At 42.0% G+C, this 15113-nt stretch overlaps 1 protein-coding gene across 1 annotated transcript; it reads left to right on the top strand.

Moving 5' to 3' along the window:
- Positions 1–3308: 3308 nt before the first annotated feature.
- Positions 3309–4241, top strand: LOC132775362 (proto-oncogene Mas-like). Its single transcript, XM_060776145.2, has one exon. It carries the CDS (start codon positions 3309–3311, stop codon positions 4239–4241), a length of 933 nt encoding a protein of 310 aa, XP_060632128.2.
- Positions 4242–15113: the final 10872 nt, after the last annotated feature.

Below are 15113 nucleotides of genomic sequence, written 5' to 3' on the forward strand. Positions count from 1 at the left end.
GGAGGAAAAGGGGGAAGGAATAGGTAGGTACCTCTCTTTCATAATAGTCCAGATATCTACCTCAACTTTGATAGATTTTACTATAGCCCACAGCAACGCGTGGCAGGGCACAGCTAGTATTATATATTTGTGAAGTAGTCCTGTTGTGATGGCCATTTAAGAGAGGTAGATTTTCCTAAAAAATCATATTCCTAACTGCAATGAAAACTTGTAGAACTGGTTTGTCATATTTGAGTCTTCTCTCATACTCTGCTTGCTACTCTGCTTTAAAATCTTAGTGAAAGCGCATTAGGGCTGCCTCTTGACAATGTCCACAAGCAGATTTTTCTAGCCATTGGCTTATTTGATTCAAGTGCAATTGGGGGGACGAGAGAAGGATCTTCTCAGTGGTGGCTCCTCGGCTATGGAACTACCTCACCGATTAAATTAGATCAGCGCCCTCCCTCCTGGCCTTCAGAAGAAAAGTAAAAACTTGGTTGTGGGACCAAGCCTTTGGGCAGTAAGCAGTACAAGGAATGATCAGGGATTATATGCAATCGATATGATATTTGGAATGGCCTGGACTACGATTGTTGGATTCTGTGATTTTAATGTTTATAGGTAAAGGTAAAGGTTTTCTCTGACATTAAGTTCAGTCATGTCCAACTCTGGGGGTTGGTGCTCATCTCCATTTCTAAGCTGAAGAGCCAATGTTGTCCATTGACACCTCCAAGGTCATGTGGCCAGCATGACTTCATGGCGCACTGTTACCTTCACTCTGGAGCAGTAGCTATTGATCTACTCACATTTGCATGTTTTCGAACTGCTAGGTTGGCAGAAGCTGGGGCTAACAGGGGGAGCTCACACCGCTCTCCGATTCAAACCTGCAACCTTTCAGTCAGCAAGTTCAGCAGCTCAGCACTTTACCCACTGCAACACCGAGGCAGTGTTTTTAATTCCATGTTTTAATGTTAAATGATGTCGTGTTTTATGATTTAATTGATAATTGTATGTTATTATCATTATGTTAAATTTCTGTATGTGAGACATTAAATTTTGCCATAATTATGTTGAAAACCGCTTTGATTTCCCCACTGGGGTGAGAAAAGCAGTATACAAGTGAAGTAAATAAATAAATTAATTAATAATGGCAGAGAACAGCCAGCTAAACAAAACAATCCTTGTTTGCAAGGATATTTATTGCTGCTTTAATTGAAGATAATGTTAGCAGGTGGATCACCTTTTAGGATCATGATCCTTACATTCTCAAAGTGGTGGTCTATGGACTAATACTGGTGTAGAGGTTATTATCTGCCAGTACACAATAAGTTTCTAGGAACAATGAACAGAAGCAGGATTTCAACCATTAAAGGTTAAAGGCCAAATATGACATGGGATATATTCATAGTTACCCGTTGTCAAAGATTTCTTTTCAAGTACAGCATCCAAATTATTTCATGTAATTCTTGGACCAATAAAACTGTCACAATCTTTTTGTGAAGCTATCAAAAGGTTAACAATTTCACTGAACAAGCTACACTTCAATTCTTTGTGTGGATGGCCTGATTTTAATAGTAAATGCAATCTTATATGTTTTAATATGCATTAATTTTAATTTTAAATTTTAACTTAAGTGTATTTTGACTGTATGCTGTCCAAAGCATTGAATAGTTCCTTATATGTAAAACCACCATGAGTTCCCTTCAGGGTAGAGAAAGAGGAGAAATAAATAGGGTAAATAAATAAATAAATTCTACAAGTCACATTCAATGCTTTGAATGCAATTTTCCTGCTTCTTGGCTGCGGGTTGGCCCACGAGGTTTCTTCCAACTCTATGATTCTATGGTAAATAATTCATTGGCATGTCAGAAAAAAAAATCCATAAACTCAGATACCTATCAAAGAAACATAATGTTTTTTTCTTGTTATGGGTTGAATGTAAACCTAATTATAATTAGGGTATATCTATTATAATTGGCAGGATATAAGTTAGTCATGACTCACTTAGCTACACTGATTTAAAATGATCTCCCTTATATATGACTAAATCTGCATCCAAACCAATGTCTCATTCATGAGGCAAACATTATGAATTTTGAATTCAGTATATGCTAATCATGTCCATCTACACCAGCGTTTCTCAACCTGGGGGTCAGGACCCCTGAAGGGGTCATGAAGGGGTGTCACAGGGATCACCAAAGACCATCAGAAAGCACAGCATTTTCTGTTGATCATGAGGGTTCTGTGTGGGACATTTGGCCCAATTCTATTGTTGGTGGGGTTCAGAATGCTCTTTGATTGTAGGTAAATTATAAATCCCAGCAACTACGACTCCCAAATGTCAAGGTCTATTTTCCCGAAACTCCACCAGTGTCCACATTTGGGCATATTGAGTATTTGTGCCAAGTTTGGTCCAGATTCATCATTGTTTAGTCCAAAGTGCTCTCTGGATGTAGGTGAACTACAACTCCAAAACTCAAGGTCAATGCCCACCAAACCCTTCTAGTATTTTCTGTTGGTCATGGGAGTTCTGTGTGTCAAGTTTGGTTCAATTCCATCGTTGGTGGAATTCAGAATACTCTCTGATTGTATGTGAACTATAAATCCCAGCAACTACAACTCCCAAATAACAAAATTAATCCTCCCCACAACTGCACCAGTATTCAAATTTGGGCGTATTGTGTATTTGTGCCAAATTTGGTCCAGTGAATGAAAATATTTCCTTCACATCAGATATTTGCATTATGATTCATAACAGTAGCAAAATTACAGTCATGAAGTAGCAACTAAAATAATTTTATGGTTGGGGTCATCACAACATGAAGAACTGTATTAAGGGATTGCGGCATTAGGAAAGTTGAGAACCAGTGATCTACACCCTTCCCCAATGTAATTTACAAGTTAGATAAAGTAAAAATAAATAAATAACACCCAAAATCATTTAGCTAAGATGGTATGCCTTTCTTAGATGATACACTTCCAGAAGTAGAATTATCTTTTTACCCCCCCAAAATGTATTGGGGGAAGTAGTCTTAAGTGCGCTTCATGGGCTTTAATCATAGGATGTCCACTTCTGCTTTAAATGGAAGTTGAAAGAATGTTCCGGTAGAGGTCAGTCCAGACCATCCAGCCAACAGACTATATGAATGCTAGGTTAGCCTTTCTTGCCCAAATGTTTGAATTTAATGTTACTGAAAAACTGTCCCTACCTGATGGGTTTCGAATATTTCTAATCTTTATTCCAACAGCTCAATGCCATAATGACAGATTATGTCTTTTTTTTTTTTTTTTACAGTTGGAGAATTACTGAACCCGTTGCTTTTGGCAAGATGGCAAAGGCAGCTGCTTTGTCTTTTCCGGTCCCTGATACAGCTAAGCAATCTGAAAGTGGCCTCTCTTGGAAGGAGATGGTTATGATTTCATGGATTCCAATCGCAGTCTTGGGAATCATCGGAAATGGAATTGTTTTCTATTTTTTCTGGTACAGGAGAAAAACTTCTAGGTTTTTTCTGTATTTCCAGAATATCACTATAGCTAATTTTTCAGTACTTATCTACGTATTTGTATATTTTCATAGGCTTTTCTTACGGATAAGAATCAAGAACGTTTTTGAACACTTTGTGCAGACAGTGCAGTTATTGGGAGACAACACCAGATTCTATCTCTTAGCAGCCATCTGTGTGGAAAGATATCTTCTTGTCTTTCGCTCAGTTTGGGTGAAGACTCGTCGGCCACAGTACACATCAGCCGTGGTGGTTAGTATTGTATGGGTTTTGGCCGGCATGGTATCCACGGTGGATCATTTGGCCTGCTCTCCAGCATTCTTCGTAACCACTTTTGAATTTGAACTTTACTGCGTATCTTTTACTGTCCTCAGGATAATTCTCGAGATAGGAATCATTCTCATCACCATAATCTTTTGCACTGTAGCCATTTTGAAGCAAATTCTAACACAGCCAATGCCTCCAGTAAGGCTTGATGTCACCATTGTAGCCACAGCCCTTCTGTATCTTCTAACTGACGCACCTACTAGAATTGTTTACGAGTTTTCTGTTTGGCTTGACATAGATGGGTTTGCGTTAATTCTAATGACTCAATTATTTGACACCATCAACTGTGCTGTTGTTCCGTTTATATTTCTCATTGTTGGATGTTGGAAGAAGACCTCGGATGAGCCAGTCAACCTGTTTCTTGAAAGGGCTCTGGCGTTTGAAGAAAACAAGGTAGAAGGAACACAAGGAATACAAGGAGCGCGGGCCTGAAAGCATTTCGAATTTTAGAAGCCAAATTCCTATTACACTAGTTAGCAATGGATGCCCTAAAGACATAGTTCATGATGTATATCAATTAAACACTCATTTTTCTGTATTCTCTGTTTTTACTGTCAATACTGTAAAATACTAGCACAATTTTTCATCAACTATGCTTTTATTCTGCGTACTTTGAATTTTGTCCTATGTGAAATGCATTTCATTTTATATTGAGCTAGGTTCTGAAATGCAGTTAAACTCTTCAAGGTATTTGTGCTCATCACAAAGAGGCGGTCACTTGTGCATTTGAAGACAGGACAGCAGACTCATGGCGCATCCTGAAAGCCCCTTTAACATGGGAGCTCCCACAATTAAAGGGGGCTGTTCAGATGGCACCCTAGACAAACTCAAATTAATTCACCACAAACCAGGAAAACCCTGATTTGTGACAAATTAATTTGTTAGTGGGTTTATTCCGCACCTTCTTGAAAGGTGTGAGATAAACCCACTTCTGCTACCCACTACTTCTGCCGTCTGAACGGCTCCCTCAAAAGTTCTGGATGGTTTTCTAGGTGGAATTAGTCCCCCTCCCCAAAAGCCATTTAAAAAACAAAAGAACATACCCAGCCTCCATTAGAGGGCTGCCAAAGCTCTCCTGGCACGTGGAAATGACACGCCAGGAGAAGGGGGGGGAGGAGGAGGAAAATCACCCCTACCCTTTCTCCTGGCACATCAGTTCTATGCACCAGAGAGCTCTGGTAGCCCTCTTAGTGGAGGCCAGGTAAATTATTTTGTTTTTAAAAGGATTTGGGGGGGTTTTGGGAAGGGGGTTAGAGTCTTTGAGTGTTCTTCTGGAAAGTTCTGGGGGAACATCTGGACACCCACCCCAGAAAGCACAGGCATTCACAGGCTTTCAAGATAAATGCCTCTCTGGAAGCACCCCCAGGCAAAAATAAATTAAGTCAGCTTCTTCTGGTTTGGATGTTCTTCCTCGTTAATAATATTTACCATCTTGAACACATTCTGATATGACTTGGTTAGAAGTTTCCCAGTTTTTATCTGTGAAATGTTGTGGACAGGCTTGTAGCCAAGGGGGAGGGAGGTTAGGGGTTAAACAACCCCCCGCCCCAACATTTTTCAGTTAACTGTTAACCAAATCCCCGTGCTAAGTCTATGAGAAGCAAAAATTAAATGAGTCCCTGCAGAACTGTGAGCACTATCTCAAGCAAATTTTGACAATTTATTCACACTTTTATTGCTTGCAGCAATAGCCAATATTGTGAAAGCAACAATGTTGGCCTATCCATAATGGGGGGGGGGGGGGGGGGATGGGATTTGAAGGCCTTCATGAAGGAGACCAGACTTGGTGGGTGCAGTTGATGGGCAGAGCTGCAGGCTATTCATGGCTACTCCGCCCCTCTGCTGTGCTCTTTGCTTCAGCGTGAGGTAGGAGGCAGGTTCCTAATGGGAAATTAGGCCTTTCCCTCCTTGCTCCCTCTTGCATGCTTAATTTGCTTATATTAAATGACTTTTAGAGAATTGCTTGCACTATTTTGCAGCTGTTACTTTTTTATATACTTTCTTAATAAACTCATTATTTTTGTTGAACTGTGTGATGTCTGGGTGAAAAGGGATCAAACTGGTGGCTGGGCTGCAACAACAGCTACAAATGAAAGGTTGTTTTCAACTGTCAAATGTTTGAAAACATACATAAGATGCACAATGGGGCAAGAAAGATTAACTGGGTTTGCACTCTTGAGTGTCCACCCAAGTTTATCGGAGGAGCCTGATTTCTCTCATCTGAGAAGTAGCAAAGCATGGCCTATGAACCATGTGCAATCCCTTTGGCAATTCTGTGGCCACCAGAGTACCCAAAAGGCTTTTTAAAATGCCCCCATATATTAATGATTAGGTTAGGAGCCCACGTTGCTGTTATTGATACATTTCAGCCATGTTCTTTGGTGCCCTTGCTGCATTTTTTTTGTCCGGAAGATAACTTTTTTTTTTGTCTGAGCCAGTGTGGAGTAGTGGTTTGAATGTTGAATCCAGGAGACCAGGATTCAAATCTACACTCAGTCATGAAAACTTGTGGTGGCCTTGAGCAAGTCACAGCTTCAGAGGAAGTTAATGGAAACTCTGTCAACATTCTGCCATGAAATTATCTTCTCCATCCAGCTCATTTATCACTTTCAGCTCTCTTGGAAACTGGGGAAGTTCCTTAGTCCTAGTCACACTACACTTTTATAGCACTATTGAAGTCGATAGGAACTTTAGAAGGGTCTACCCCAGGAGGAGAGACCCTGCGGCCCCACCAAAGAGGGATCGCTACATTGGTGAGCAAAGAGAAGCCTAATTTTAAGTAATTTATTTTCCCTGAGTTCCCAAAAAGAATTTCACCAAAGTTGAAGAAAGTGCCACCGAGGTTTATTAGCGATTCAGCTGAAAAGGATGCAAAGCGGCAATCATTCGCCAAGCCAAACATGAAGTTACACAAATAAATGCCATTTTTATAGAAAATACAGAGTTGTGTGGTTCAAACCTCCTGCTCCCCCCTCTCACCCAGCTCAAAGGGGATTGGCTGACGCGCAAACAGCTGGAGGAGGGTTGGCCGTCCCCCATGCATCAGGGCCAATCACAGGGCTTCTGCAGTGCGCCAGAGCCAATCAGGAGGCTCCTGTCGCCTCTGTGCTCCAGCAAATCAGAAGAGAGGGGGGCGGGACGAAGGAAAACAATGCATTCTTGAATGGATTATGGAGTTTAGTGTCCAGGAGGCTTAACGAGTCCGGAATCGGCCTGCCAGAAAAGCCAATTTTATTTTCTTGAGATTGGTCTGAGATAAGCATTGATCACTTAATCCGAGTTTTCCTCTTGTGATCAGATAGGGCACAAAGGGGGAGACTTTGGTGAATGTTTTCACTGGAAAGGCTTGAAAGAAAAACGGGTTTGGAGGAAAAAGGGCTTTCCGAAGGTCATCTTTTCCCCATTTTTATATGATTAAAAAGTCTGCCAAGTAAATATCCTCTTGATAGCACGACTCCGAAGTCAAGAAAGACATTTCTTTGTTATTTTCCATGCAAGTAATATTCTAAGATAAGGGTCTTCACAATCGCCAATTGCTTTTTTCAGAGGCAGGGCAACTTCCTTATGAATTTTCCTCAAGGAGAGGGGAAGGGGGCAAAAGGGCCAGGGCAATGTCAGATTCATGAAGGGACATATAGAAATACAGGAGAAAATATGAAAATATAGAAATCATAATACAGAGAGTAAACCCAACTCCCCTCCCCCAGTGTCCATAGTTCATATTATTCATAGGAAGGTCCATAAAGGGAAATATATCCATGAGGGGGAAAGAGAGTCCTTTGTTTGTGAGATGGGGGACCATCAGGAGCCCAGGTGTGTCTCAGATGGAAAAAGTCAAATATTTTTTCCATGATTTTCAGTAATAAATTGGTTACCTTCTGCTATAAACATATGAAAATAGGGCATAAAGCCTTGATTAAATGATACACACCAAATTGACCAAGGCTTAGCCCTTATTATCCAGTCTGGTATCCTTGCCCTTAGCAAAACTATAAGTTACTATCTGTAATTGGGGGGGGGGGGGGTTCATGATCGACTTCACTATTATTCTTTTTCACCTGCCATTGCTGCATCCCATGGAATTGCAATTGAATGAGGCTGAAGAACTCTCTACTTGAGAATCTCAAATGGCCTTCCCTAAATTGAAAATCTCCAGATTCCATTAGATTTTGCTCTGGCACTTACAGAAATAATAACGCTATAACAACCATGAGAAAGCAGATTCCAAGGCATTCACATCTATTGACCTAGTTGTTATTCTGTTCCAAAAAAGAACTGAAAACTCTCCAAGAACCCATATGCCTCCCAGAGTGGACAATCTTAATTAGCCCTCACCTCTGCAGAGGGTCTCAGTCTCATTGAGTTTAAGATCCATGAAGTACTGATCTGTCCTTCACAGCAAAATTACACAAAGCTTCTTTACACCCAGGTCACTATCTTCCCATCCAATAAATCTGGACACACGACAAGGAAAAGGCAGATGTTCTCCAACATGACCACATTACGAGATAGAGATGGAGGAGAGGACCTGGGCTTTGTTGCGAGCTCTGTTGTGCACATAAAGCAGGCAACACTGCAAGATAGTTGTGGGTAGGTAAATATGGGACCATGAGAAGGAAGTTTCCAATGTCAGACCAGCAAGAGCAGAAGATTCAGCAAAAATGTTACTGGATGGACTGCTAATAATAAGTAAACCATGTATTTATCACCTTCTTTCCTGGTTCTTTATGCTACATCACTGAATTTCACATTTTTTGGGTGCCTAGCGTAAACCCACCTGGAGTTAACCTGCATGAAATTGGGCTGTGTGATATACTCTCTTTCTCCAAATGTTGTCCAGATATGTAACTTTAAAAAAATATATAACTATTTATTCCATAATTCAAATTAGTAGGAAACCTAGTGATCCAGTAGTCTAATATCCAGATTGGAATGGAATGTGTCTATATTAGTCTGATCTAAATTGGATCGAGATCTGAATTGCTGAAAGGGACTGTGAATAGAATTGGAGGGCCCATGAACATAACTAATAGAAATTAAGCTGTAAGCAGAATATCTAATCAAATGGACTGGATCATCAAGACTATTAAGAGAAGAACAGTGAATCCAATATTGTTACTGGAATTCAGATTTTTCTTTCAAAATAAACCAAATCCACTTTCAGTGACTAGGAGATTTCAGAGAACAGATGTTAGCACAAAACATAGATTTTCTTTCTACTGTGTGTCTGTTAATCTTTTTTCTGTCAGGCATGACACCCAAAATAAATCTCAATCCACGAGGCATGAAGAGAATATAGGGAACAACATATTCCTGTTCTGAACTGTAAAAGTTAAACTTATTAAAATGTACTTGGATACAAAGGGATGAATTGTGAAATTTGCAGAACTTATCTGAGAGTTTTATCTGTGATTAATCCTTCGTTGTCCAATAATGATGGGGGGTGGGGGTGGGTGATTCCTAGCCAATACCTTTCCCCTACAAAATTATCGGTCATTAGTCATGTGCATGAAATTCGTTTATCCCATTTCATTTGATTCTTTCTTTTCTTTTGTTCATTCGGAGGCATGGAATGTGAAGGCCCCTCCAGTCCAAAAATAAACTTGACACGAAAGCAGGTGGGAGTGGGTACTGGCTTCAAGTATGCTGTTCAGCATCACAGTTATAGAGGAGAGAAGAGAGATTGTGCTCAGGGTGAAAACTAGCCATTTCTCGCTGCCATTTCCCCTTCACTCCAAGGAGTGTGTGTGTGTGTGTGTGACGTGCAGGCCCAAAGCGCCCACGCCTACCAGGTCCTGGAATCAAGCACGTCTTACTCACGCCAAGTAAGAGACTCAGAAAGCACCAATGCCTACCAGTGCCTTTCTGGGCCTGCACGGTTGTGGAGCAAGACCGCCGGCAAATGTGATGGAGGGCAAGCCATGGCAAGTCACCAGCGAACGCAGCACATCCCAGCCCTGCACCAAGGATCCAACCATGGGTCCATCCCTAGTTCTGACAAAGAAACCTCAGCAGTGGTGCGAAGTAGATTTCCCAGTTGAAGGGGGAAACAGCAGCAAGAAATGATGGCTGAGCTGGCTAGTTTTTCACCCTGAGTGCAATCCCTCTTCTCTCCTCTATCTCTGTCTCAGGGGTGTCTTCAGCCCCAGCCAGGAAGCCCTTCAACTCCCCAAATGAAGGTGAACCAAACCCTGATAAAAAGCCTCCTTAAAGCATGCGCTGGGAAGGGGAGCAGGGTGGGAAGCCCACCCCACCCCCCAATAATGGACCGAAAGAAAACGTATATTTCAGCACCAAAAAGCAAAAACAGATAGCTGCCCTCCCAATTTTGAATTGGGGCCCCCACCAAAAGCCGGGACTTGAAACAGATCAAGGTTTACCTCGAATGCACAAGACTACTTGTCATGTCTGATTTCTGAATATCCACACAGGGAACTCCATTATTACTTCTATCTGGAGGAGGAAAAAAGAAATAGGGTGTATGGTGTATGGTGGCGTCTATATATTGGTGGCATCATGGTCCAAATTTCTAGAATGACCTTGCCCACTTCATGAAGCTGTCTGAAGCAATGAGAGAAAAGATGGAAGCTGCCAAAACCATGAACAAAAGTCACCACATATAAAAGGTGTAGCACCTCAGAACATTCTGGCAATTCCCTACAAAGTAAATGTGGAACCCCATTGCTCATGGTATGGAATTCTGCCTTCCATTCAAGTTGTCCAAAAGGTTAGTAGACGGATATCAAAATGTACCAAAAGAACTAAACCAAGCAACACCATATATCTCTATAGGAACAGAACTTGAGTTGATCCAAAGTGATTCCATTGGGAACTTAACTAGGCAACAGCTAACAATTGCTTTGAGGTCATAAGATTCTTTTTGTTACACAGGAATTATAATAGTGGAGTTACTTGCATCTTTACAGAACTGTATTCCAGTGAAGAGCAAAGTGTGATCCCAGGATACTAAAAATTAGAATGTGACAATGTTAGTATTGACCTTCCTATATTAAGTTCAATTTCTAAAAAAAGAAAACAATTCAAATTTTGTTAATTGCATCATAATGTTTCTGTTTTAGGAACTTCTTGGGGATTTGACAGAGATAATTTTAGTACTAGAAGCTAAAACAGACTCCAAGTACAAACAGAATTAATTTTTGGTACTGTTCTATTATCCGGGCAGAGACCAAAAGGGGTCCTAGACAGAGAATAATAGTCTATTTTACGAAGAGCGGGGAGGTTTAAAGAGTTAAACAATTTCCCAATTTTTCTGTTATTCCCCCAACTCATGTAGCCATCACTGAAACAACCGTTGTTTATGACATGGGAAGTGTATGTGTTGGGGGGAGAGACAACCAGTGGAAACAGGGAAATGGTTTTCCTTCTTCAACGCTCCTCCCTAAAATGGACTATCCTTCTCTGTCTAGGCCTTCTTTTGGAGTCCACCTGGATAATGGAACAATGTTGAATTTTCTTTTTGTTTATGAAAAAGATAGAGGGGGGAGGGGGCTTGTATATCACCAATGTTTATTAGAGGAAAATTAATATGGTCTTTTATGCATAAATTATAATTCTCCAGATTATCCTGCAATATTAAGAAATATATTACCAAGAAGCATTTTGTAGTATGTATGTGTGTGATTTACATCACTTTTCATTTCTCTAATGTGAAAGAGGTTTGGTTCACTACCCAATTTTTTAACACTTAATTTTAGTAAGATTTTTGTAAGCATGATTCTCAGCATAGATGCCTCAGTATAGAAAATGAAGAACTGAAGCCGGTACCTTTCTTTTGGCATACTCATTAAAGGAGTAGCTGGGCGCACTGTATAAGACAGCGGTTCTCAACCTTTCTAACACTGTGACCCCTAAATATGGTTCCTCATATTCTGGTGACCCCAAACCATAAAATTATTTTCGTTGCTCCTTTATAACTCTAATTTTGCTACTGTTACGAATCGTAATGTAAATATCTGATATGGAGGATGTGTTTTCATTGTTACAAATTCAACATAATTAAAGCATCATGCTTAATCAGAAAAAAATGTTTAGAGGAGTATGGAAAACAGATGATGGGATTTGCAGCAACTTCAACCGATTCAGCTCTGTCTTCCACAGACCACTGAGACCTCCACACAGAACTCTCATGTAAAAAAATACTGGAGGGGCCTGGGAGGAATTGACAGTGATTTAAGGGATATGTAGTTCACCTACATCTGGAGAGCATTGTGAACCCAAGCAACTATGGATCTGGACCAAACGTGGCACGGATACTCAATATGCCCAAATTTGAACACTGGTGGAGTTTGGGGAAAATAGACCCTGACATTTGGGAGTTGTAGCTGCTTGGATGTATAGTTCCCATGCCATTAAAGAGCATTCTGAACTCCAACAACCATGGAATTGAACCAAACTTGGCATACAGAATCCCATGACCAAAAGAAAATACTGCAGAGGTTTGGGGGGAAATATACATACCTTGACATTACGGAGTTGCTGTTGCTTGGTGCATTCTGGAGGAGTCTGAGCCCACATCCAACAGGGAGGCTAGTGCCTCCGGCAAGCCTCACAGGTGGTGAAAGCCTGGCACGGGAGGATCCACCACGCTGCCTAGCCTCAAATGAAGGAGCCTTTGGCTGCCTCGTGGCCTTGCCAGCTGGCAAGACCACGAGGGAGCCTTTATGCGAGCCCTCGGCTGCCTTGCGGCCTTGCCAGCTGGCGAGACCACAATGCAGCCAAGGGAGGGCTCGTGCGAAGGAGCTCTTGACTGGCTTGCGGCCTTGTGGGCAGGGCCTAAGGAGGCAGCATCATGACCCCTCCGAAATGGCCAAATGACTCCCCAGGGGGTCGCGACCCCCAGGTTGAGAACTGCTGGTATAAGACAAGGGTCATGCAATTGCGAAAATATTATATGCTCAAAGATGGAGAGACCCAACTATGCCAACAAAAAAGACTACTTGGTGAAATTGTAAGAACTGGCTGAAATGGATAAATTGACATTGTGATCAAGGAAAAATACTTGTTTGATTGAAAAACATGCTTATTACCTTTGTGAAGATAATATGGGGGTATGTCACAACTTTGGATATATGAAAGATCAGCATTTCTCAACCTGGGGGTCGGGACCCCGGGGGAGGGGTCATGAAGGGGGTGTCAGAAGGGTCGCCGAAGACCATCAGAAAACACAGTATTTTCTGTTGGTCATGAGGGTTCTGTGTGGGAGGTTTGGCCCAATTCTATTGTTGGTGGGGTTCAGAATGCTCTTTGATTGTAGGTAAACTATAAATCCCAGCAACTATAAATCCCAGGGAGAAATCACCAAAGAAGAATTCAAACAAATAGCCAACACCTGTAGGGAAAAGGTCCGCAAAGCTAAAGCAAAAAACGAGCTCAGACTTGCCAGGGACATTAAAAACAATAAAAAGGGCTTCTATTCTTATGTCAGTAGAAAAAGGAAAAACAAGGAGGCGATAGGACCTCTTCGAGGAGAAGATGGGGCAATGCTGACAGGGGACAGGGAAAAGGCAGAACTACTTAATGCCTTCTTTGCCTCGGTCTTCTCACAAAAAGAGAGTCTTCAAACTCAGCAAGATGGAGTGGATGAGGGATTGGAGGACATCCAACCCCAAATTGGGAAAGAAGTCGTCCAGGAATACCTGGCCGCTCTTAATGAGTTCAAGTCCCCAGGGCCAGATCAACTACACCCAAGAGTACTGAAGGAACTAGCGGAAGTCATTTCGGAACCATTGGCAACCATCTTTGAGAGTTCTTGGAGAACGGGAGAAGTTCCAGCAGATTGGAGGAGGGCCAATGTGGTCCCAATCTTCAAGAAGGGAAAAAAGGACGACCCAAACAACTACCGTCCGGTCAGCCTCACGTCGATACCGGGCAAGATTCTGGAAAAGATTGTTAAGGAAGCGGTCTGCAAACACTTAGAAACAAATGCAGTCATCGCTAATAGTCAACATGGATTTATCAAAAACAAGTCATGCCAGACTAATCTGATCTCTTTCTTCGATAGAGCTACAAGCTGGGTAGATGCGGGGAATGCCGTGGATGTAGCGTACCTGGATTTCAGTAAGGCCTTCGACAAGGTCCCCCATGACCTTCTGGCAAGGAAACTAGTCTAATGTGGGCTAGGCAAAACTACGGTGAGGTGGATCTGTAATTGGTTAAGTGGACGAACACAGAGAGTGCTCACTAATGCTTCCTCTTCATCTTGGAAAGAAGTGACGAGCGGAGTACCGCAGGGTTCCGTCCTGGGCCCGGTCCTGTTCAACATCTTTATTAACAACTTAGATGAAGGGCTAGAAGGCATGATCATCAAGTTTGCAGATGACACCAAATTGGGAGGGATAGTCCAGAGGACAGGAGCAGAATTCAAAACTATCTTGACAGATTAGAGAGATGGGCCAAAACTAACAAAATGAAGTTCAACAGTGACAAATGCAAGATACTCCACTTTGGCAGAAAAAATGAAATGCAAAGATACAGAATGGGGGACGCCTGGCTCGAGAGCAGTACGTGTGAAAAAGATCTTGGAGTCCTCGTGGACAACAAGTTAAACATGAGCCAACAATGTGATGTGGCGGCAAAAAAAGCCAATGGGATTTTGGCCTGCATCAATAGGAGCATAGTGTCTAGATCTAAGGAAGTAATGCTACCCCTCTATTCTGCTTTAGTTAGACCACATCTGGAATACTGTGTCCAATTCTGGGCACCACAATTCAAGAGAGATATTGACAAGCTGGAATGTGTCCAGAGGAGGGCGACTAAAATGATCAAGGGTCTGGAGAACAAGCCCTATGAGGAGCGGCTTAGGGAACTGGGCATGTTTAGCCTGAAGAAGAGAAGGCTGAGAGGAGATATGATAGCCATGTATAAATATGTGAGAGGAAGCCACAGGGAGGAGGGAGCAAGCTTGTTTTCTGCTTCCTTGGAGACTAGGACGCGGAACAATGGCTTCAAACTACAAGAGAGGAGATTCCATCTGAACATTAGGAAGAACTTCCTGATTGTGAGAGCCGTTCAGCAGTGGAACTCTCTGCCCCGGAGTGTGGTGGAGGCTCCTTCTTTGGAAGCTTTTAAGCAGAGGCTGGATGGCCATTTGTCAGGGGTGATTTGAATGCAATATTCCTGCTTCTTGGCAGGGGGTTGGACTGGATGGCCCATGAGGTCTCTTCCAACTCTTTGATTCTATGATTCTATGATTCTATGATTCTATGAACTACGACTCCCAAATGTCAAGGTCTATTTTCCCCAAACTCCACCAGTGTTCACATTTGGGCATATTGAGTATTCATG

Source organism: Anolis sagrei, chromosome 1, assembly GCF_037176765.1.
Source record: "Anolis sagrei isolate rAnoSag1 chromosome 1, rAnoSag1.mat, whole genome shotgun sequence".
Taxonomy (NCBI): Eukaryota; Metazoa; Chordata; class Lepidosauria; order Squamata; family Dactyloidae; genus Anolis; species Anolis sagrei.